At 46.3% G+C, this 24,826-nt stretch overlaps 2 protein-coding genes across 12 annotated transcripts; both read right to left on the bottom strand.

The window, feature by feature from the left end:
• Positions 1–69: 69 nt before the first annotated feature.
• Sdb (SAXO downstream of blistered) lies at positions 70–13,234 on the bottom strand. The gene is made up of 5 exons (NM_137093.5): positions 11,087–13,234; positions 10,694–10,960; positions 10,508–10,575; positions 10,390–10,451; positions 70–10,332 (listed from the first exon to the last, which is right to left on the bottom strand). Exons 1-5 carry the CDS (start codon positions 12,617–12,619, stop codon positions 224–226), a joined length of 12,039 nt encoding a protein of 4,012 aa, NP_610937.4. The 5' UTR covers positions 12,620–13,234; the 3' UTR covers positions 70–223.
• A 2,365-nt stretch (positions 13,235–15,599) lies between these two features.
• On the bottom strand, positions 15,600–24,745 carry cg (combgap). 11 transcript variants are annotated; one of them, NM_001103835.2, is made up of 13 exons: positions 23,866–24,745; positions 21,896–22,032; positions 21,747–21,826; positions 20,961–21,263; positions 20,417–20,553; positions 20,238–20,340; positions 19,842–20,166; positions 19,609–19,773; positions 19,397–19,544; positions 19,184–19,326; positions 18,507–19,125; positions 17,619–18,016; positions 15,600–17,227 (listed from the first exon to the last, which is right to left on the bottom strand). In NM_001103835.2, exons 1-12 carry the CDS (start codon positions 23,989–23,991, stop codon positions 17,990–17,992), a joined length of 2,313 nt encoding a protein of 770 aa, NP_001097305.1. In that variant the 5' UTR covers positions 23,992–24,745; the 3' UTR covers positions 15,600–17,227; positions 17,619–17,989.
• Positions 24,746–24,826: the final 81 nt, after the last annotated feature.

Raw genomic sequence — 24,826 nt, 5'->3', positions numbered from 1 at the left:
ATCATCTCCAGTTGATCCTAAAAGAAAACCCCATTCTTTTGGTGCAAAGAAAGTGAAAGACGTCGATTTAAGAATGTTGTCTTTATTGTTAATATTCATTTTCGGATTGGTTTGTATATTTTATAAAACGTATATTGTCATGGAAGCTTATGATAACATTAATATGGGTTTTCTGTATTAGTAAAGCAAAGGATATGTATAATATACTCGTAGTCGGGCTGTGTTAGTTTGAGGTCTTGAAGAACTTATGTTCTTGAGTACTTCTTGTATGTTGGAATGCACCTTGTTTAATCTTATGCACAGCACACGTCGTTTTTGGGGCAGTTATATATTCGCTCTTGTACAAACTGGAGCCGGTAAACTTTTCATTGCCCAGACTAATTGAGGACTGATTTCCTCGACGGGTTACCACACGCTCGGCGCCATGGCCATGGGCACTGTAGGAGGGGAAATCGATGCCACCGCCCAAGCTGGACACCTGCTGATTTCCTCCTCGATGTCGGCTGGTATGGCTTCCGGTGTGGGAATGTGATTGAGACGAAAAATCAATGCCGCCACCACCCGAAACATGGCTGCGTGTCACCGTTGATCGTTCGGCATTCGAACCGCTGGTTCCACCAGAAATGATGCGGGTCATTGAGGATGAGTTCTTCACAGTCTGCTCCCTGTTCTCTTTGTGCACGTTGCACGTACGACGCTCGGTCGAAAAAGTTGCATTTGCGTCAGAGTCTCGATTTTGGCGATGGATGCTGCTGTAACTCTGACGCTCGCCACCATAGGTGGTGGTGCTCGATGGCTGCTCGTGTAGATTCAGTATGCTCTTGCGCTGCATCTTGCCATTGGACGTCAGGCTGCCATTGGCTGTATTCGAATCGGTGGTTACGTTCTTGCGATGGAAGACCGTATTGGAGACGTCGGCTTCTGACGAGAATTCGCTCTTTCGATGATGGAAATGCTTTGAAGTGGTCATGTGCGAGGATGTGCTACCAGTCACAATATTGTTGGCAGAACTTCTACCCCCTGAGACGGTTCGCGATGTTGAATCTTCGCTGATGTTATGTCCAACTGTGCTTCCAGACAGAACCCGGCTTGTTGTATCGCCGGTAATGTTATTGGCGGCCGATCTTCCGGATACAACACGAGTGGTGGTTTCGCCAAATGCATCACTCGATACGTTTCTGCCAGACATCACGCGTGAAGTCGAATTCTCAGTTATATTAGACGTAACATTTCTGCCAGAAATTACGCGAGACGATGTTTCACCCGTTACGTTATTAGAGACTGAGCCACCGGAAATAACTTTTGAGCTTATGTCGCCAGTGTTCTTGTCGGTTAAATGACTACGATTAGATTCAATAGCGGTACTGGATACATCCGTACCCGTAATAATTTCCGTACCTTTAATGACCTTTTGATTTCTTTGCAAGGACGTGGATTCCTTATGGATGTTTTGAGTGTTTTCGATATTTGTCGTTGTGGTATTTTTCGCAACATTTTCTATTACGTTTATCTTAGCGGGCCTCTTGACATACTCGGTTTCTGGTTCCTTCTTATGACGCCCTCCTATGACAGTAGTTACCTTTGTTGTAGATACAACAATGAGACCATCAACCGGATTTTGGCCATTCGAATCGACTTGTTTGACAGCGTCCTTGCCAGAAACATAGTTCATCTGATTTGTTGTTTTTCGGATTGTTGTGTCACTTCCCAAAGTAATAGATGAACTATTGTGGTTAATTTTTTGAGTACGTTGTACTTTGTCAACCGTTGTGTTCGCCGTAGATTTATAATCATTTCTTCTGGTCACTGTCATAGACCCTTCTAGCTTAAGATTGTCAACAGGACGTTTTGGCGTTTCTCTCTTAATGGTTTCTGTAACCATCTTGCTATCGGTCTCGCTTCGGTCTGTTCTCTTATAAAATTCTCCTTCCGGCTTAAGATTGTCTTTTGGTTTCTTTTGAACTGGTCGCTCGGCGGGTGTAAAGGAAGTTTTATTGGGTGTATAGAATTCACCTTCGACTTTTAGGTTATCACTTGGCTTTACTTGTTCCGGTCGTTTAACATGATGGTATTCTTCCTTCTGGGTGAATGTCATTTCGCCCTCGGTTCTTAAATTATCTTTTCTAATAACCGTCTTCACCTTATCGGCAGGCCGGTACCCATCCTTTTCGGGAATGTGCATCTTACCCTCAGGTTTCAAGTTGTCGGCATACTTCTTCTGCTCTGGACGGGAAGCGGGCTCATATTTCGGTTTTTCCGGGGTATACATAACACCTTCTGGTTTCAAATTGTCTTTAGGCTTAACCGGCTCGGGGCGTTCACCATTTGTATGAACGGGCTTTTCAGGTACGTAAAGTTTTCCAGAGGTCCGCAGGTTATCTTCTGGCTTCACTGGGGTGGGTCTAACAACATTATGGTACTCAGTTTTTTCCGTGAAAGTCATTTCTCCTTCACTACGAAGGTTGTCCTTATGAATAACTCTTGTCACCTTATCGGCAGGCTTATATTTGCCCTTTTCCGGTATAACCATTTCGCCCTCTGGTTTTAAGTTATCATGAGGTTTTTTCTGTTTAGGCCTTTCAGCTGGTTTAAAGACCTCTTTTTCTTGAACGTAGAATTCTCCTTCCACCTTCAAGTTATCTTTCTGCCTTACAACAGTTACTCGATCGGCTGGTTGATATTTTGGTCGATCGGGAGTAAAGAACTCGCCTTCAGTCTTTAGATTATCAACGGGTTTCTTAGGTACCGGTCGGTCTCCGGCCTTATATCCTGGCTTTTCTGGAGCAAAGAATTTCCCTTCGGGTCTCAAATTATCCTCAGGTCGAACTTGCGTTGGACGTTCTCCAGGCCTGTAAGGTTGCTTTTCTGGACTGTAAAAGTCTCCTTCCGGCCGTAAGTTGTCCTCTGGTTTCTTTTGCTCTGGCCTCTCAGCGGTCCTGAATCCTGGCTTTTCCGGAGTGTAGAATTCACCTTCTGGTCGGAGATTATCTTCTGGCCTAACCTGGGAAGGTCTTTCGCCGGGCTTGTACTTGGGTTTCTCGGGACTGTAGAATTCTCCCTCAGGCTTAAGATTGTCCAATGGTTTAACCTGGTCAGGTCGTACCACATATTGATATTCTTCCCTCTCTATAAAAGTCATTTCTCCTTCCGTACGAAGATTATCTTTCCGAATAATTCTTTCCGTTTTATCGGCCGGCCTGTAAACTTGTTTCTCAGGCTTCACGAATTCGCCTTCCGGCTTTAAGTTGTCCTGTGGTTTTTTCTGTACTGGTCTTTCAGCTGGCCTGAATCCTGGCTTTTCCGGAGTATAGAATTCACCTTCTGGTCGGAGATTATCTTCTGGTCTAACTTGGGAAGGTCTTTCGCCGGGCTTGTACTTAGGTTTCTCCGGACTGTAGAATTCGCCCTCGGGTTTCAGGTTGTCCTCTGGTTTCTTTTGCTCTGGCCTCTCAGCGGGCCTGAATCCTGGCTTTTCCGGTGTGTAGAATTCACCCTCTGGCCTCAGATTATCTTCTGGTCTAACTTGGGAGGGTCTTTCGCCGGGCTTGTACTTGGGTTTCTCGGGACTGTAGAATTCTCCCTCGGGTTTCAGGTTGTCCTCTGGTTTCTTTTGCTCTGGCCTCTCAGCGGGCCTGAATCCTGGCTTTTCCGGTGTGTAGAATTCACCCTCTGGCCTCAGATTATCTTCTGGTCTAACTTGGGAAGGTCTTTCGCCGGGCTTGTACTTGGGTTTCTCGGGACTGTAGAATTCTCCCTCGGGTTTCAGGTTGTCCTCTGGTTTCTTTTGCTCTGGCCTCTCAGCGGGCCTGAATCCTGGCTTTTCCGGTGTGTAGAATTCACCCTCTGGCCTCAGATTATCTTCTGGTCTAACTTGGGAGGGTCTTTCGCCGGGCTTGTACTTGGGTTTCTCGGGACTGTAGAATTCTCCCTCAGGCTTAAGATTGTCCAATGGTTTAACCTGATCAGGTCGTACCACATATTGATATTCTTCCCTCTCTACAAACGTCATTTCTCCTTCCGTACGAAGATTATCTTTCCGAATAATTCTTTCCGTTTTATCGGCCGGCCTGTAAACTTGTTTCTCAGGCTTCACGAATTCGCCTTCCGGCTTTAAGTTGTCCTGTGGTTTTTTCTGTACTGGTCTTTCAGCTGGCCTGAATCCTGGCTTTTCCGGAGTATAGAATTCACCTTCTGGTCGGAGATTATCTTCTGGCCTAACCTGGGAAGGTCTTTCGCCGGGCTTGTACTTAGGTTTCTCCGGACTGTAGAATTCGCCCTCGGGTTTCAAGTTGTCCTCTGGTTTCTTTTGCTCTGGCCTCTCAGCGGGCCTGAATCCTGGCTTTTCCGGTGTGTAGAATTCACCCTCTGGCCTCAGATTATCTTCTGGTCTAACTTGGGAGGGTCTTTCGCCGGGCTTGTACTTGGGTTTCTCGGGACTGTAGAATTCTCCCTCAGGCTTAAGATTGTCCAATGGTTTAACCTGATCAGGTCGTACCACATATTGATATTCTTCCCTCTCTACAAACGTCATTTCTCCTTCCGTACGAAGATTATCTTTCCGAATAATTCTTTCCGTTTTATCGGCCGGCCTGTAAACTTGTTTCTCAGGCTTCACGAATTCGCCTTCCGGCTTTAAGTTGTCCTGTGGTTTTTTCTGTACTGGTCTTTCAGCTGGCCTGAATCCTGGCTTTTCCGGAGTATAGAATTCACCTTCTGGTCGGAGATTATCTTCTGGCCTAACCTGGGAAGGTCTTTCGCCGGGCTTGTACTTAGGTTTCTCCGGACTGTAGAATTCGCCCTCGGGTTTCAAGTTGTCCTCTGGTTTCTTTTGCTCTGGCCTCTCAGCGGGCCTGAATCCTGGCTTTTCCGGAGTATAGAATTCACCCTCTGGCCTTAAATTATCTTCTGGCCTAACCTGGGAAGGTCTTTCGCCGGGCTTGTACTTGGGTTTCTCGGGACTGTAGAATTCTCCCTCAGGCTTAAGATTGTCCAATGGTTTAACCTGGTCAGGTCGTACCACATATTGATATTCTTCCCTCTCTATAAAAGTCATTTCTCCTTCCGTACGAAGATTATCTTTCCGAATAATTCTTTCCGTTTTATCGGCCGGCCTGTAAACTTGTTTCTCAGGCTTCACGAATTCGCCTTCCGGCTTTAAGTTGTCCTGTGGTTTTTTCTGTACTGGTCTTTCAGCTGGCCTGAATCCTGGCTTTTCCGGAGTATAGAATTCACCTTCTGGTCGGAGATTATCTTCTGGCCTAACCTGGGAAGGTCTTTCGCCGGGCTTGTACTTAGGTTTCTCCGGACTGTAGAATTCGCCCTCGGGTTTCAGGTTGTCCTCTGGTTTCTTTTGCTCTGGCCTCTCAGCGGGCCTGAATCCTGGCTTTTCCGGTGTGTAGAATTCACCCTCTGGCCTCAGATTATCTTCTGGTCTAACTTGGGAGGGTCTTTCGCCGGGCTTGTACTTGGGTTTCTCGGGACTGTAGAATTCTCCCTCAGGCTTAAGATTGTCCAATGGTTTAACCTGATCAGGTCGTACCACATATTGATATTCTTCCCTCTCTACAAACGTCATTTCTCCTTCCGTACGAAGATTATCTTTCCGAATAATTCTTTCCGTTTTATCGGCCGGCCTGTAAACTTGTTTCTCAGGCTTCACGAATTCGCCTTCCGGCTTTAAGTTGTCCTGTGGTTTTTTCTGTACTGGTCTTTCAGCTGGCCTGAATCCTGGCTTTTCCGGTGTGTAGAATTCACCCTCTGGCCTCAGATTATCTTCTGGTCTAACTTGGGAGGGTCTTTCGCCGGGCTTGTACTTGGGTTTCTCGGGACTGTAGAATTCTCCCTCAGGCTTAAGATTGTCCAATGGTTTAACCTGATCAGGTCGTACCACATATTGATATTCTTCCCTCTCTACAAACGTCATTTCTCCTTCCGTACGAAGATTATCTTTCCGAATAATTCTTTCCGTTTTATCGGCCGGCCTGTAAACTTGTTTCTCAGGCTTCACGAATTCGCCTTCCGGCTTTAAGTTGTCCTGTGGTTTTTTCTGTACTGGTCTTTCAGCTGGCCTGAATCCTGGCTTTTCCGGAGTATAGAATTCACCTTCTGGTCGGAGATTATCTTCTGGCCTAACCTGGGAAGGTCTTTCGCCGGGCTTGTACTTGGGTTTCTCGGGACTGTAGAATTCGCCCTCGGGTTTCAGGTTGTCCTCTGGTTTCTTTTGCTCTGGCCTCTCAGCGGGCCTGAATCCTGGCTTTTCCGGTGTGTAGAATTCACCCTCTGGCCTCAGATTATCTTCTGGTCTAACTTGGGAAGGTCTTTCGCCGGGCTTGTACTTAGGTTTCTCCGGACTGTAGAATTCTCCCTCGGGTTTCAGGTTGTCCTGTGGTTTCTTTTGCTCTGGCCTCTCAGCTGGCCTGAATCCTGGCTTTTCCGGTGTGTAGAATTCACCCTCTGGCCTCAGATTATCTTCTGGTCTAACTTGGGAAGGTCTTTCGCCGGGCTTGTACTTGGGTTTCTCGGGACTGTAGAATTCGCCCTCGGGTTTCAGGTTGTCCTCTGGTTTTTTTTGCTCTGGCCTCTCAGCGGGCCTGAATCCTGGCTTTTCCGGTGTGTAGAATTCACCCTCTGGCCTCAGATTATCTTCTGGTCTAACTTGGGAGGGTCTTTCGCCGGGCTTGTACTTGGGTTTCTCGGGACTGTAGAATTCTCCCTCAGGCTTAAGATTGTCCAATGGTTTAACCTGATCAGGTCGTACCACATATTGATATTCTTCCCTCTCTACAAACGTCATTTCTCCTTCCGTACGAAGATTATCTTTCCGAATAATTCTTTCCGTTTTATCGGCCGGCCTGTAAACTTGTTTCTCAGGCTTCACGAATTCGCCTTCCGGCTTTAAGTTGTCCTGTGGTTTTTTCTGTACTGGTCTTTCAGCTGGCCTGAATCCTGGCTTTTCCGGAGTATAGAATTCACCTTCTGGTCGGAGATTATCTTCTGGCCTAACCTGGGAAGGTCTTTCGCCGGGCTTGTACTTGGGTTTCTCGGGACTGTAGAATTCGCCCTCGGGTTTCAGGTTGTCCTGTGGTTTCTTTTGCTCTGGCCTCTCAGCTGGCCTGAATCCTGGCTTTTCCGGTGTGTAGAATTCACCCTCTGGCCTCAGATTATCTTCTGGTCTAACTTGGGAAGGTCTTTCGCCGGGCTTGTACTTAGGTTTCTCCGGACTGTAGAATTCTCCCTCGGGTTTCAGGTTGTCCTCTGGTTTCTTTTGCTCTGGTCTTTCAGCTGGCCTGAATCCTGGCTTTTCCGGTGTGTAGAATTCACCCTCTGGCCTCAGATTATCTTCTGGTCTAACTTGGGAAGGTCTTTCGCCGGGCTTGTACTTAGGTTTCTCCGGACTGTAGAATTCTCCCTCGGGTTTCAGGTTGTCCTGTGGTTTCTTTTGCTCTGGCCTCTCAGCTGGCCTGAATCCTGGCTTTTCCGGTGTGTAGAATTCACCCTCTGGCCTCAGATTATCTTCTGGTCTAACTTGGGAAGGTCTTTCGCCGGGCTTGTACTTGGGTTTCTCGGGACTGTAGAATTCTCCCTCGGGTTTCAGGTTGTCCTGTGGTTTCTTTTGCTCTGGTCTTTCAGCTGGCCTGAATCCTGGCTTTTCCGGTGTGTAGAATTCACCCTCTGGCCTCAGATTATCTTCTGGTCTAACTTGGGAAGGTCTTTCGCCGGGCTTGTACTTAGGTTTCTCCGGACTGTAGAATTCTCCCTCGGGTTTCAGGTTGTCCTCTGGTTTCTTTTGCTCTGGTCTTTCAGCTGGCCTGAATCCTGGCTTTTCCGGTGTGTAGAATTCACCCTCTGGCCTCAGATTATCTTCTGGTCTAACTTGGGAAGGTCTTTCGCCGGGCTTGTACTTGGGTTTCTCGGGACTGTAGAATTCTCCCTCGGGTTTCAGGTTGTCCTGTGGTTTCTTTTGCTCTGGTCTTTCAGCTGGCCTGAATCCTGGCTTTTCCGGTGTGTAGAATTCACCCTCTGGCCTCAGATTATCTTCTGGTCTAACTTGGGAAGGTCTTTCGCCGGGCTTGTACTTAGGTTTCTCCGGACTGTAGAATTCTCCCTCGGGTTTCAGGTTGTCCTCTGGTTTCTTTTGCTCTGGTCTTTCAGCTGGCCTGAATCCTGGCTTTTCCGGTGTGTAGAATTCACCCTCTGGCCTCAGATTATCTTCTGGTCTAACTTGGGAAGGTCTTTCGCCGGGCTTGTACTTGGGTTTCTCGGGACTGTAGAATTCTCCCTCAGGCTTAAGATTGTCCAATGGTTTAACCTGGTCAGGTCGTACCACATATTGATATTCTTCCCTCTCTACAAACGTCATTTCTCCTTCCGTACGAAGATTATCTTTCCGAATAATTCTTTCAGTTTTATCGGCCGGCCTGTAAACTTGTTTCTCAGGCTTCACGAATTCGCCTTCCGGCTTTAAGTTGTCCTGTGGTTTTTTCTGTACTGGTCTTTCAGCTGGCCTGAATCCTGGCTTTTCCGGAGTATAGAATTCACCTTCTGGTCGGAGATTATCTTCTGGCCTAACCTGGGAAGGTCTTTCGCCGGGCTTGTACTTAGGTTTCTCCGGACTGTAGAATTCTCCCTCGGGTTTCAGGTTGTCCTCTGGTTTCTTTTGCTCTGGTCTTTCAGCTGGCCTGAATCCTGGCTTTTCCGGTGTGTAGAATTCACCCTCTGGCCTCAGATTATCTTCTGGTCTAACTTGGGAAGGTCTTTCGCCGGGCTTGTACTTGGGTTTCTCGGGACTGTAGAATTCGCCCTCGGGTTTCAGGTTGTCCTCTGGTTTCTTTTGCTCTGGCCTCTCAGCGGGCCTGAATCCTGGCTTTTCCGGTGTGTAGAATTCACCCTCTGGCCTTAAATTATCTTCTGGCCTAACCTGGGAAGGTCTTTCGCCGGGCTTGTACTTGGGTTTCTCCGGACTGTAGAATTCTCCCTCAGGCTTAAGATTGTCCAATGGTTTAACCTGGTCAGGTCGTACCACATATTGATATTCTTCCCTCTCTACAAACGTCATTTCTCCTTCCGTACGAAGATTATCTTTCCGAATAATTCTTTCCGTTTTATCGGCCGGCCTGTAAACTTGTTTCTCAGGCTTCACGAATTCGCCTTCCGGCTTTAAGTTGTCCTGTGGTTTTTTCTGTACTGGTCTTTCAGCTGGCCTGAATCCTGGCTTTTCCGGTGTGTAGAATTCACCCTCTGGCCTCAGATTATCTTCTGGTCTAACTTGGGAAGGTCTTTCGCCGGGCTTGTACTTGGGTTTCTCGGGACTGTAGAATTCTCCCTCAGGCTTAAGATTGTCCAATGGTTTAACCTGGTCAGGACGTACCACATAGTGATATTCTTCTCTCTCTACAAACGTCATTTCTCCTTCCGTACGAAGATTATCTTTTCGAATAATTCTTTCAGTTTTATCGGCCGGCTTGTAAACTTGTTTCTCTGGCCGTACGAATTCCCCATCTGGCTTTAGATTGTCCTCCGGTTTTTTTTGAACTGGCCTTTCTGCAGATTCAAATCCTGGTCTTTCGGGTGTATAAAAGTCACCTTCTGGTTTAAGATTATCAACTGGACGCACTTGAGATGGACGTTCGCCAGGGCGATACTTTGCCTTTTCAGGACTATAAAATGAACCCTCTGGTCTTAAGTTATCCGTTGGCTTGACTTGTCCCGGTCGTGTGACATATTGATATTCCTCTTTCTCCACAAATGTCATTTCACCTTCAGTTCTCAAGTTATCACTTCTTATTATTTTTTCTGGTCTTTCGGCTGGGGTATATTTGGGTTTTTCTGGTGAAACAAATTCTCCCTCCGGCTTGAGGTTATCCACCGGCCTTTTTTGTGTGGGACGATCGGCTGGAGCGTATCCTGGTTTCTCAGGCGTGTAAAATTCGCCTTCTGGTTTTAGATTGTCTTGGTGTCGCACTTGAGATGGCCGATCTCCTGGTTGATACTTAGGTTTTTCTGGACTGTAAAACTCGCCTTCCGGCTTTAGATTGTCTGTAGGCTTAACGTATCCCGGACGAACTGTATATTGGTATTCCTCCTTCTCCACAAAAGTCATTTCTCCTTCTGTACGAAGGTTGTCGGTATGCACAATCTTTTCACGTTTTTCTCCCGGCTTGTATGGCTCCTTCGGAGGAACTATAAAGTCTCCCTCAGGTCTTAAGTTGTCTTCTGGCTTCTTAATGACTATATAGTCCACTAGAATGTCTTCGTTTTGCTTGGGAATGTTTCCATTATCTTCTTTCGACCATGTATTTGTACGTATCCTTGTATATGCTTCGTCAACGTTATCTGTGGAAACTCCAAGGGGTTAACTTTTTTATAATTTATTTATACAATTACACTTACCTTCAGTTTGAATAACCGTATTTTCCGTAGACTTCGTTGTACTGCTTGAGCAATGGTGCCGCCTAAAATATGAAGGCAATTAGTATATCAGATTATGTACGCGTACACTGAATCTTACCCGCATGTGCAGATTTCACAAATGCATCTTTCACTATGTGTTGTTGACTTGTTTTTTGCAACTCCACGCTAATGATGAAAGCACAAAACAAATAATTAGTAAGCAATATATTTTAAGCTGTTATTAATTCAACAACGTTTTTCTAAACACAAATATTTATGTTCTTTGCTTAACTAATCTACTCACTGTTCTTGAGTCGTTCAGGCGTTGCTTATCAGTGCGCACATAATCGATTTCATCATAAATATTTTCGGTAATATTTTTGTGTTTCGATGTCTCCTTCAAGTTCAGTGTTATGTTTTCGTTGTTCTCCGATATCGATGTGTTCTTCTCAATCTCCACAAACTCGTCCACGTAAATGGTCTTCTTGGGAGCCTCTACGATCTTCTCAATAACATCCGTGTGCACCTTCTCGTCCAGAACGCGCCAGTCGTTGATGCTCGCATCGAAAATCTAATTCAACAACAAAAAAAATGACTTAGAATTTAAACTAAACACACACCCACGACGAGGTGCTCGATGGCATTTGGGAGAGTCGAAGGAACGCCCACACGCTGCCACGCACAATCACCGACTTACCTTCGTCACCTCCGTTGTAGTCGTTATGTTTGCAACATCGGTATTATCTTTCTCGATTTCACGAGCAATGTCATTGGGCACAAAAGCTTTCGTATCAGTGAACGACTTCTCGTCCACAACAGTCCACTTGCCGAGCTTCGTGTCGTACACCTTGGTGGTGTATGTGGTTCTTGTTGTGTTAATGACATCATCGACTATTTCGGGATAGCCCGTGTCGGCGGTGCTATCCACCGTCCGTTCGTCCACCACGCGCCACCGATTGTTGCGTCTGTCGTAGATTTTCTTCTTGTACGTCACTTTGGATGTGCCATCGGATTCCTTGCTGACATAACGCTCAAAGGTCGGCCGGGTCTTACTCGGGCCATGAGAACTGCCATCGCTGTACTCCGTCCAGGTTTTGGTCTTCACATCGTACACCTCTTTCTTGGACGACGACTTTGACTGCTTGCTGCTGGTGGAGCTTTTCAAGACTGAACTCTCGCTAACCTCTTTGGTGGACCTTTGGTCGACCATCGACGACGATGACGTAGCTCTATCAACAGCTGTTTTAGCACTGGCCACTTCCAGTTTATCGTTGCGTCGCGTCGATGACGTCGCCTTTGTTGTGGTCGCGCCAGACGACGCGGCAACCGGTTCGGGGTAGCCTTGCGACGTCACCGATGCGGGAGCATCAGCTGTTCCGCTCATTGGCAGCTTTGGCACGCTCTGAGATTCGCTCAAATTGCTGCTGCGGCTGCCGCTGGTGTTGATGTTGATGTTTGTGCTTGTGCTGCTGCTGCTGCTGTTGCTGTTGCTGGTGGTGGCGTTTGTCACTGTCTTGGTGTCTGTATCGAAGCCAACCTGTTTCCTCGGCCCGGATGATGTCATACCGGTAGCCGTGTCGGCTCTCTCGCTGGCAATCAGCGTTTCGTTAGCGCTCCGGCTGGAACTGGTTGTGGCTTCAAAGTACGAGCTGGAGCTACTGGCCTGCTGCTGCTGTTGACTGGAAGACATCGACGAGGACGTGAACATTTTCGAAACACTGCCCCCGCTGGCGGAGACGGAGAGCGTTGGCGTTGCGATCTCCACCACATCGATGGGCACCGAGAATACTGGCTCCTTCTTTTCACTTTCGAGCAGATCAATCGATGATATGATCTTCTGATTGGCATAATCCCGCGAGATCTTGCTGCTGTACTGCTCGGACTGCAGCTGGGACTGAGATTGCTCTGTGTAGGAGGAATGCGACTGCGATGCCTTGCTCTTGCTCTGGCTGCTGCGGCTGCTGTAGCTCCTAACTCCAGCCGCTGGCAGAGAAGCACCCGAAGTGCTCGGCCCGACAGGATCACCACCGTACGTCACCGATTCGTGCTGCATGGAACTGGAGCTGTTGCTGGTGGTCAGAGTGGCGAACGCATCGGGACCCAGTTTTTTGGTTAGCTTCGTGGCCTCGGCCGACGACGTTGATGTTGTGGTCGATGTGGCTGGCGGCGGCGACGTAGACGACTGCTGCTGCTGAGACACTTGTTTCTTTTTATTGCTTTTTGATACCATTTTGCTGGCGGAGCGCTGACACAGATGAGGTAATCACCGTTTGGGTGCCGTTCAGTGAGTGCACCTGGCTGGACTATTGCTATTTGAATGGCCTTATGCGGCTAATTTGCGGTCGAAATTCGTTTGTTTCGTTGTTATTAATCACAATTATTGCTCGCTTCGTTGCTTTTGGCACTCGGATGGCTTTTTAATATTAACGCGCGAATGAATGGGACGTGCTTGTTGGGATCTGGTATATGTGTGTTTGTGGTGTGTGTCACATAATTTCCACGACGGTATGTCGAAATGCTTATTTTTAAATATATTTATTAGACGCACACGAACATGCGACCCATAGTTCAAGTTAAGGCAGCGATACGCACACTTTGGCAACCGTTAGATGTGCGAGCAAAAAGCTTAGCACTCTCGCTCACACACACACGCGCACACACACAGCAACACACTAGGGGGGGAGAGTTACGGATGCAGCGGGTTGGAGCCGATCGAGATACAGATACAGATACAGATGCAGAGCTACAAAAAATAACACCAAAAACCGAGAGACTGCGGGCACTGTTCGTGTTCGGAGCACTTTTAAGATCACCAACCGTCGCGAAGCACAACTCAAAACGTACTGATCGCGTCTGGAGCTGCTTTCGACCGACTATCTGTGCGCTGCCGGCTGAAAGCGATGGCAGCGGCGCCGGCAGAAGCGTTTTCAGTGGGCTTTCGGCCATTGGTGCGAGCGAGAGAGCCAGCGACGCCTTCGCAAAAGGCAAAAAAGTTAAAGCCAGGCCAGCGTAGGTTTTTCGGATACCGACGGATGCGTAGGCCGCTTGGCTCCAGGCGTGGATCCAACAAAGCGGGCTGAAACTTGGGAACACGCATCTTAGCCAAACAAATATCAGACAAAGGTAGATATTTTGGGTTGACTTAACTTGTTGGTTGACTTGTTTTTTTTCCAAGAGGTCTGAGTTCTAGATCCGCTCCTGGTCACGTCTGCCACGGAGACCGAGTTCAATAAGCCAATAAAAACCGCACGCACACCGCAACGATCTTTTGTGAAAGTGGCAATAAAAACAAAATAAACAGATGCCTGATGTTTGACGCCCGATGCCGGCGGTCTATCTGTTTGAGCTTGTCAGGTACACAAAACGGAGCAGCACGAACTTTCTGGGCGTGCGCGCCTGCGTAGCAAACAGTCTTCCAAAACAATATTGACACAAAATTGGCCAAATTGGCAAACCAAATTAGGCCGGGCTAACGGCTGCGTCTGTCGGATGCACAATTCAATTTGAATGAACATTAGACCTGAGCTGATTAGTCAGCACATGCTGGCCACCATGTTTGTAGATATGTACATTCAGAGATCGTCTAGCCGAGCGGCAGCGGCGCTACGTGGGCGTCTCCGGCGGAGCTGAGTAAGCCACGTTAAGATCAAGATTTATTCGCCATATTGTCCGATACACTCAATAGCACAATTGATTTGTAACGACCTTTGGGTCGGGTGGGTGCGAATGAAAAGCATCTGGAAGTGGTTATGTCCGAATGGGGATATGCAATAGATCAGCTGCATATAATGGATGATGGAACACCGCGTGACCTCCAAACCTTGTGTGTATACCGGGCGAATCAAGCTATCAAGCTATCCAGTAAAGCAAAGCCCAATTCCTTGCTTAATTCGTGGTCTGACGTCATACGCGGCGTATGAGCAACGAGCAGCGCGCCACTCATTTTCATGCGAAGCCAAAAGCAATCAAAACTTGTTTGCTGGCGGCCGGGTACACAAAATAAAATCACACAAATAGAAGTAAGACACAAATGCAAAATTAAAGTGGAAAATAAAAGCGGCCACAGTGAAGCCTGCTTAGCAATTCACAGCACACCAGCGCGCACATTTGACTTGGACATACATATGGGCATGGGCATAGAAGTGCAACTGGAACGGGAACGAGCTGCAATTCAGATCAAACGCCAATTGGAAACTATGCCACTGGCTTGCAGTGCGCCGGAAAGCATGACCACCGACTAATTAGGTGGACCGATCTACGCAGAACGCTGTATCGAGTGTGGCCATGATGACATCTCTCATCTCACCGAGTTTCCTTGGAATTGAAATTAAATTCAGAGTCCGAATCATCGGCAGGGGCGTGCTCGAAATTTATGCGCAAGTTTCGGCTGTCGCATAGCCTCAAGTTCAATTAAGTTTAATTCAACAAGCGCACATCAAGGTAACGTGTGTCCATGTCAGCCCTTATTTGGCAGTTGGCCGAAATGTTGAGATCTCCGAAAATGCTTTTTTTTCACCGCCTGCTGCTCCATCCATTGCACAATGCGCTTTTAGGGCGACTTGCAAACGACATTCTCTTACGCCCGAATACCCAAAACGGATGCAATCCGATGCCCATATGGGCATGAAGAGGAGCCCAGTCACGTAGTAGCATGGCGAATATATTATATTGCTCACTTGTTACTCAAAAAAAAAAAAAAAAAGAAAATTATAAACAATTAAGAGCCCTGGCGGCGAATGAATTGTAATGACTACGGGTAGCTGCGCATGTTGGACATTCTCGACGTGCCTCCAGCCTATCCGTCGATCATACGCATGTATCTAATTTGTACTTCCATTTGGGGACACCTGTGGCAAATAGTGCCTTATGTATTCGCTTAGCCAAAACAATTAGGCAACTTTTTGTGTTGAACTTCTTTTATCTTATCTGGCCTAACTTTTGCCTTGGCATTCTACCAAAATTTGCATACTTTGTACTTCCCTTTTCAACATTCCATAAGTAAATTAATATTTTACTGCTGAGAAATTGCAATTGAGTTGACTCATAGTCAATGTGGTAAATATGTGCGTTTGCTTGTTTAATCAGCAAATCTATAAATAATTGCTTCGTTCATTTTTTGACAAAAGAAAGTTCCTTGTGCAATACGCTGCGTGACAAAAATGTAGGTCCAACAAATTCAGATATCTTCTAATTAGGCTAAAAAAGAACTTGCTTCAAATTAAACTTTATTCATTTTACGACAAAATGGTAAAATGGTTATATCTAAGCCTTTTCTAATGTTATGAATGGCATATGTGGCTCTGTTCTTATCAAGAGATAGAAAACTAAAAAAATATCTAGAGATAAAAGACCCAACCTAATACATTCAAAAGGGTGAACGTACTTTTGTTCATTAACAATGCAGCCAGCAATGATTGCAATTACACGTTGTTTTGTTTATTATAATTCATATTTTCCTTTTGTATTTCTTTAAGGCTTACATATTAAAATATATGCTTAGTGTGTAGGTTCATTATTTATTGTTTCATTTATCCGATTACGATAATTACCAATTATGTTCCGTCTGCTTTAACTCGCTCCTAAGACTTAATGTAGATTTTTTACAGTGTGATATACGTCGCCAAGCGTGCATTGGATGATGATGTGGGTCGGTTATAAGAGTGTCTGTTCTTGTTAGCTGCTTCTCGTGTTCTATTTGCATTGGATAATTTTTAAGTTAAGTTTCTTCTCGCTTGCTAGATTGTGTTTTTTGGGTTGTCAAACAATTGCAGTCACCTATGTTAAAGATTTCTCCCGCCTCTCGTGTTGGTTATCTGTGTTAGCTAGTTTTTGTGCCAGGCACCTACTCCACATTCCTCAGACCCCAGACGACTCCGACTGGAGTGTCTGCGCTCTTTTGGACCTGTTCTGCATTCGCTTGGGCTTGTAGCGAGCTCCGGTTTTTGTATGTACAATCAAAAAATGCTGCACCAACGCGATTCTGGGCAGGAATACCCCCCTCCCCCCTCTTCGAAACGAAGTGCACACGCCCACGATGAGGACCACGCAAACACCCACGTCCGGATTCGATCGGCAGCTGGTTACGTATTCAAGTGCAACGCATGCTAGTGTCTAGTACTATCCGTAGTCGTCAATGTTTCATGTTAATATGTATACAGTTTACACTTAGGCATAAATATTTTTCGTCTATTTGAATATAAGTTTGTGTATAAGTTGTGTTATTAAAAATCGTGTAATGCGTAAAACCAATTGAACGTAACGCTTTAAAACTTGCAACTCATACAGGTTGTTGTTTTAGATGCGACCAAGGCATCGCAAAAATTAACAGATACTCTACGTAAACCTATATATGTCTGTATATATATATTATATAAGGTGTGTTCATGTGTGTAACGCTAGTTAACATTTATGTGTACAATCCGATCACTTAACCGCTAACGTAAGGCTAACTAAAATATTACATTTAAGGGAATCGCTTACGATGCATACGCCCCACTCCGATGACCTTTTTCTGGTGGGTATCTGCCTGTCTCCGTCCAACTGTGCTGGTGTCCCATTATGCGCTGATGCTGTTGCTGTTGCTACTGATGATGTTGCTACTGATGCTGTTGCTACTTTTGTGTTGCTGCTGTTGCAGTTGCACGTCCCATGTATTTACAGTTTATCTGAATTACTCCGCGTTCATGTCCGCCTGCTCCTGCTGCTGATCCTCCGGCATTACATTGCGACAGATCTCGTACTTGATTACTTTTCCGTGAATCTGGCCATCAGGCATTATCTGCACCTGTACCTGCTGCTGCTCGCCGGCAGTCGCCAGTTGCTGCTGGGTGGCGGCCTCCTGTAAAAGTGGGGAAGGACAAAAGATGTTTAGCTTCGGCCAGTGAAAGACACTTTCGGCCATGTCAGCCTCTCAACTAGACTAGACGTCTATATATGCATAAATAATATTAACTAATATCAACTAAGGATTACGCTCAGGCAAAGAGGGAACAAGCAGCGTGTCGTACGCTTCGAAGAAAGGGAAAAAGAATAAGGAATGCACAAAAATGTAAAGATCATAGGGAAGGAGATACAGGGAAGACGCAGGCAAAGTCGACTATGTTTAGGTAAATCTCAAGCATACGACAAACAACAAATTAAACAGCAATAATAACGAAAGACATACGAAAATCATGATATACAGAAACACTTATAGACAATAAGCGATAATTTGGATATGTCATACACACCTAAACGCGCAAACTGAAGCCTTTGAATGGAATTCGATTTGATACTATACGATTAGATTGTATTCATTGCAGTGTTATGGGTTTCTTTTAGTTTATAGATTTTGATAAGAGACACGCATAGACAGACACACCTTCACATAGGCAGACACACCCGCGCACACGTGCACACACATCTCACCCAAATCCGAACGGAAAGGATCAAAAATCTCCAGTTCCTCTCGCATCTGAGTTTGAATTTACATTCAAACATGTGGGTGTGCGCTTGTGCAAATGGATGTTGCTCGAGTTGATTTTCGTTTGATTAGGTTTTAATGTTCATTTGTGGTTGTATTTATCATTTTTTTTTTCAGTTTTTCTGTTTCGTTTAATTCTTAGTAAGAAGTAGTTGGTACAACAAGCTGCAAAGTATTGGAGAAGGTAATGCGATTATGTTTTAAATTGGTTTCTTTGGTTCAATGGTACATATATGTATAGATGATGGATAAATGGGCGGGCATTGCTGATTAAAGTTGGACGCAAAACAAGTGGAACATTTAACTTAGATTACGCTAAATCTGTTCGCCGCTTCCCGACTGACTGACAAAGTCTTTTAAGAATCGTTGCCAATATGAATCGTTTATTGTTGATTTGATAACATTGCTTAGGTGCTTAGTATTTTACATGAACGTTAGGACCGCCTAACTTACTCCCAACTAGAATTAACTCTAATCGACTTAACTCTAACTAAGTAGTGTGTAAATATCAAAGCATTAAAGAGCGGAACGGAGCGTTTCGGATCAGATCCGGGATTGACGGGATATCGAGTTATGTGGGTTAACTGGTTATCTGATTTTTTTCGGGCTATCGGAGAGGCGAGAGGCACTGGACTGAAACTGGAGTCTAGCATACCTGTTGCTGCGATATGGCTGGCTTCGTCTCCAGATGCTGGCGCTGGTGCAGCATCAGGTGGTTCTTCTGGAAGAAGGCCTTGCCGCACTCGCACACGTGTGTGCGCACCGTGCAGCCGCCGTTCGGGTGACGCCGATTGTGCTGCATGAGACCGTGCTTGGCGGCGAATCCCTTGCCGCAGCTGGCGCAGAAATGCGACTTCGGTTTGTTGGCCGGCGCCACGGAGACAACATGTTGCTGCTGCTGTTGCTGCTGTTGTTGCTGTTGCTGCTGCTGTTGGGCCACATGCTGCAGATGCTGCTGCTGACCATGCACGGGCATCGTAGGCACAGCGGTGACCACGGCTTGTGGATGGGTCGAGTTGGCGGCCTGCACCAGCGTGGTCTGCGACATCACCTGACCGGTGGACGATATGATCTGCACTGGCACAGGGCTCTGGCCCACCAGATTCGGATTGGCCGTGACCACGGTGCCCGGATTCAGGCTAGCCGTGCTCAAGAAGTGACCCGGCAGCGCGGCTGTCAAGGCACACAGATCTGTCATTAGGCTCTTGTCGCCAGTGTGAAGGCGCAAGTGAAGTGCCAAGGCTTCTCGGCTATTAAAAGCACTGCCGCATTCGCTACAAAGATAAGTCAAGGTTTAAGGTAGTTCCAATTGCTTGGGTAGCCACTACTTACCGGCACACAAACTGCGGTCGTGCCACGCCATTGGCATCCGTGGTGGATACAGTCAGCAACGTAGAGTTGCCCGGATTGCTCACCACGGTTATGGTCTGCGGATGCGTTTGCTGTCCAGCTTGGTGATGATGGGCCTGCTGTAGCTGCTTGAGTTTGTAATTTAAATCAGTCAATTTCTATGAAATGGTTTTAATAAAGGCTCATCCTACAAACCTGTTGATTTGCTATGATGGTGGCACTGCTCGTGTTGGGATTGACGCCATTGTGCGCCGTCCTCACATGCTGATGCAGTTCGGCCTTGGTGAGGAATCCCTCGCCACAGCTGACGCAGGGATGCGCCTGCTCGCCGGTATGCACCCGCCTTTGGAAGGAAATTATTTAAGAATTAATAATACACAATATAACAATATATGCGGCGTCCTTACCTCATGTGGGAAACTAGCGTTCGCTTTTGTAGAAACTCTTTGCCGCATACGGTGCACGAATGGGGAATCTTGCCGTGAATACGTCCGTGGTTAACCAATTGAAACTTGCGTGGAAACGAAGCTCCGCATTCGGCGCAAACAAATGGATTCAATGAACCGTGGAAGCTGTGCGGGAAAAACCAATCAACAGTCAAGCGAGAAAATCATCGATATTATTAAAAGAGCCAACTTACCGAGAGTGCATAATCAGGTGGTTTTCCTGCGCAAAGCTCTCACCACATTCCTCGCATACATATGGTCGTTCGCCGGCGTGGAACTTGCTGTGCGTGACCAGGTGTCGCTTAAGCGGAAATGCGCGTCCACACTCCTGGCAGACGAATGGTCGCTCCCGGCTATGGACCCGCGAATGGGTCAGCAGATGGTGCTTGAGGGTGAAGCTCTTCTTGCACTCCTGGCACTGATAAGGTCTCTCCGTGGAGTGAAGCAGCAGGTGAGTGTTGAGACAGTGCTTGTGCGCGAAGCTCTTGCCGCAATGGGTGCAGATGTGGGGGCGTTCACCTGTGGGGCAAACGGAATGATTAGACCTGCTCAAATGTTTCGGGTATTCTGCCAGGAACAAGAACAACCACCTGTGTGCACGCGTGCGTGGGTTGTCAAATGGTGCTTGAGCAGAAAGGACTTGCCGCACTCGTCGCAACTGTACGGGCGTTCCTTCTTGATGGTGGCGTCCGTCTAAAAATAAACAGATAACCCATTAGTATATCACACTAATAATTCAGTTGAACTTCGTCCAAAGAGATTGGCTTACTTCGCTGAAATGCATTGATTCCTGTAGTTCGGTCTTCGGGGACAACTCTAATGTGCCTGGCTCCAACTTTAGGTTGGGTGCTTCGCCTTGCGAGTCCTCGTTATCCTCCAGTCCTTGTATGACTTTCTGCACTTGAACTGAAATACCAGGAAGTATGTCACCTAAGAGTGTTGTTGCACCGCCAACGGAACAAAAGCCAAATGGAATTCAAAGGAAGATACAAAAAAATAGAGAAGAAACAAAGGAAAAAAATCAAAGATCCGAACAAACTGAATATGCAAAATCAAACTATTTGGGTTCAATTGGGTTAATCAAACTTAAAACAATGTTAGACCAACTAAACAATGGCAAAAACTATGATTACAACGTAACCACGCAACCAGGTAAAAGCAACCGGAACCGAGAATGTACCAATATGCCGGGTATTTTCCGGTAGGATTACTTCAATCGGGGATCAGATCTGATTGTAGTGTGTAGTGTGTGGAGGAGTAGGTGGCAGGAGGGACTGGATCAGGGGTAACAAACACAGATTTGAGATGCTTACTTGGTGTCCCGCCGGACGCATGGTGATGGGATCCGTCGGCAGCGGTGATCGTGTGCGTCTGATGGTGGCCGGCAGCGATGGCGCGCTTGATCAGGATCTCGTTGCACTCCTCTTGCGTAAGATGCAGTGCTCCGATCGAGCTGAAGTGCGACTTGGCCGCCGCAGATCCGGCGGTTAGCACCGTCTGTCCGGTCTTCGCATCAACAATGCTGCCATTGGTCAACGTATGGTGGTGGGCGAGACCCGAATCCCCACCAGCGGCGGCTGCAGCTGCTGCGGCCGTGGCCGGATCCACTAGCAGATCTGTTTTTTCAATTCGATGGGTTGATACGTTTCATTTCGGTTGAAGGAAGGTTCGATCAGCCCGCGCCCGCCGCCCGCCAAGTGATGAGGTGTTGTGTGTGTGTTATTATATGGTGAGATGGTAATGTTGTAGTTTTTATGCGGTGCAGTTAACGAGATGATCGGTGGGTCGGTGGTGGATCGGGTGCAATAGCAAAATCGGGCAAACACACAAGCACAATGGGATTTATCGGAGGAGATGGTGGATTTTGGGTTTCGGTTTCGGGTTCGGTTTTTCGGGTTGAATTCAAGGGCGAGCGAGATCGAGCGAGAATTAAAAAAAAAAATAAATTAATTAAATAAATAAACGGGAGTAGAGAGAGAAAAACAATCGATTAACAGAAAACCCAAAATATATAGATAATCACAACACAGTAACAGCAATGCGTGCAACACTGAATCGATTCGATGGGTTTTTGATTCGTTTAGAATCGATCCACTTACAGTTCTTGTCGAGGCTCAGGACCTGCTGATTGTTGTCCTGCTTCTTGACCACCGTCGATGCTCCGCCGGCAGTGATAACTCTGCAAGGGATTGAGAATTAGGTATATGTACATTGGGGATCTCTTTGGGCTGCTGGAGCGCCAACGCACCTTTGTGTTCCAGGCGGAAATGAAGGATCGTTTACGACGAACATACGACGAACGACATTATTTTTGCCGCCAGCTGTAAGGCCTTTGACATCCTTTTGAACTGCCAATGATCCATCCGTCGATAGTAGATAGGGCATCTGGAACAAAGACTTTTAGTACTCATGGCTAATGGGGATAAATTAAAGGTTTGTCCTAATTTCTAAATAAACTTAATAATGCTTATGTTGTAGGAGTTGCATGTTTAGTTTACACGTGGTCCTGGGAATTGCGATTTTAGGAAAGCCTGGCTTACACATTTTTTTTATAAATCTATCTTTCATTCAAGAAATGTTACATATCAAACAACAAAGGCTCTTTTATATAAAAGAATAATAAATAATTTTTAATCTATGTACATTGCCCCTAGTCATTTCTACAATTTTAATGTCCCAAAAACGATTTAAACAAATGAGAGGAAGTAAACTTGTAGCAGTTTTATTGTTCAGCTCAAACTTATGAATGAATTGACCTTCATGAACCTTTTTTTTTTTGGGAAATTAAAACTTGGCAGCAAGTACAGTCGCCACTCGCTAAGATCTGCAGGCTGTGATTTGGAGTTGTTGGCGGTTGATGCTTCTATTGGCCAAGTGCTTGTCTTTTGTTTTCGCTCTGATTGATAATAACCGCCAATAACCACGCTACACCTGCGCAGCCAGCAGTGCGGCAACAGATGATAGACGACGAACGAGGGGGGAAGTTGGGCGCTAAGAGCGGGAGGGGATGTTCGCAAAAAGCGCGCCTTTTTCACTCTGTATGTGTGTGAGTGCAATTGGACATCGTGGCATGGGAGTGTGTGTGATGGGCGCCAAAATGGTGCGGCAAAAGTAATCAAAACACACGCACGACACCAAACGCACACTGGGGAGCACACGTCATTTCTGGTCGAGTGTGCGTGCATACATACATACACACACATACAGAGGGCAGCAAGCGCGGCGAATTCGGCACTGACGCACACATGCGGAGATATCGGGCGCGCAAGTGCGGCGAATTCGCCGCGTTTGCCATTGTATAAGTGCCCGCAAATATAAACTAAAAAACAACAAACACAATTTCTCCTGTCAATTGCACAACAAAAAATATTGCTCTCAAAAAAAAAGAAACAAACAACAAAAAAACCTATGGATAAGCAATAATTATTAATAGAACTTAAATTAGGTTAGCGATATATGCATGAATAGCCTAGAAAAATATCGATTAGCATCGATTGCCTGTACCAGCTGCCAGACTTTTGAAAATTTCACGACCTTCCCGCTAATTAACTGCTCCGATTTGCCTGTGGGGGGAATTTATTGCTATTTATTTATTTACTTGCTCGCCAGGTGCGCGTGTTGTATTTTGGGAATTTCTCCGCACACAGAGCCAATTGTGTACGCATTCGTTTTACAAATACCAAATTATGAATGTTTACGAATGAAATGGAAACGAAAAAAATCCGTATGGATGTATGCTAAAAGAATTCTAATACACTCGCTCCATCCCCCCCATAAAAACATACATACGTACGTTCATTCGTACATATTCGTATATTCGCATGACAACGCAGTTACATAAAGCGTGTGGCGTATGCATATATACGTTGTACATGTACGTAAGTATGTATATCGCAGTTGCTGTCGCTCGTTTTCCACGTATACCGTATACGTGAATGCCATTCGGGCCGTATACATACACAGTTCGTTGCCGAAAGCAGCGAGTGTTGGTGAGACGAGCGAGTCCGTGAGCGAGTGTAACGCAGTGCGTGTGTGCGTTTGTGTGTATGCATTGGTGGGCCACAACACAATTCGGTGTGGGAAAGCAACAGCAACAGCAGCACCAACACCCACACACGCACGCACCTGGAGCAATGTCGGCAACAGGGGGGAAATATCCTCAGACTGGCAGCTTTCAACGGGTTTATCAGTTTAATAGAGCTATAACTTTGGACTCACCGACTCCCCGCTGACTGTATAGTTGATGTTGGGCGATATCTCCAGTACCGATTCGGCGGCGCGGTTGCCGTTGTCCGCAAAACCCCAGGTATAGCCGAAGGGCGGCGGATTCTGGGCGGCACACATTATTTAGCACAATGCGGGTTGAGAAAGATAGAGAGAGAGGGGGAGCGGGGGGTTTTTTTTTTTGGATGGGAGGACGGAAGAGAAAAAAGCGCAAAATTTCCAAACGCAAATGTAATTGCACTTCTCGCTTGCTTGTGGTATATGTAGGTATGTATGTATGTATTCTAAAGCACGTACAAAATACTATCCTCCTCTCTAGTAGTAGTAAGTGGAAATTGGTAATGGTATTTTTGCGGCTGTGTTCGAAGCCAAAATGTACACAACAAATTCGAATACGTTTGGGGGGGTCTCTCTCAAGCACTTTTTCATCAATTATTCGTTATGTTTTCTTCGTTGGGGATATCGCACTGCGACGAAATCGAAATAAAATCACCGAATTCGCTCGCCGACGACGAGACGGGGGCAAGCAACTACTAACTATATAGGACCGAAAAGAAAGTCAAGTTGCTCTGGCTGCGGGCGCCATTTTTTTCCGTCCCTCGGTCTCAACGAAAAAAATTCACTTGGCGTTGGGGAACACACACTCCATTGATAACACACACTCTCCGTTTTGCGTTTAGGTGTCGCCTTGGCGTGGGTGTGCGTGTGCGCCGATGTGTGTGCACGCGCCCCGTGTGACGATGTGCAGTTTTTGCAATTAAATTTATAAACAAAACACTCTTTTTCCTTCAATATAATTCACAGACACAGACACCACTGAACAAATTCCTTAGTGTTCGTGCTTCTCGTTCTCTGACGCCATCTTGTGTGTGCGCAGGCCAGGGTTGTCGAGGTGCCGCAACTGTCTAACATGGGCGGTCGGAGGTGGCAACGCTGTTAGGGCTAACTAATAGTG

This window comes from Drosophila melanogaster, chromosome 2R (assembly GCF_000001215.4).
Source record: "Drosophila melanogaster chromosome 2R".
Taxonomy (NCBI): Eukaryota; Metazoa; Arthropoda; class Insecta; order Diptera; family Drosophilidae; genus Drosophila; species Drosophila melanogaster.
This window is presented reverse-complemented; position numbering and strand designations above follow the sequence as displayed.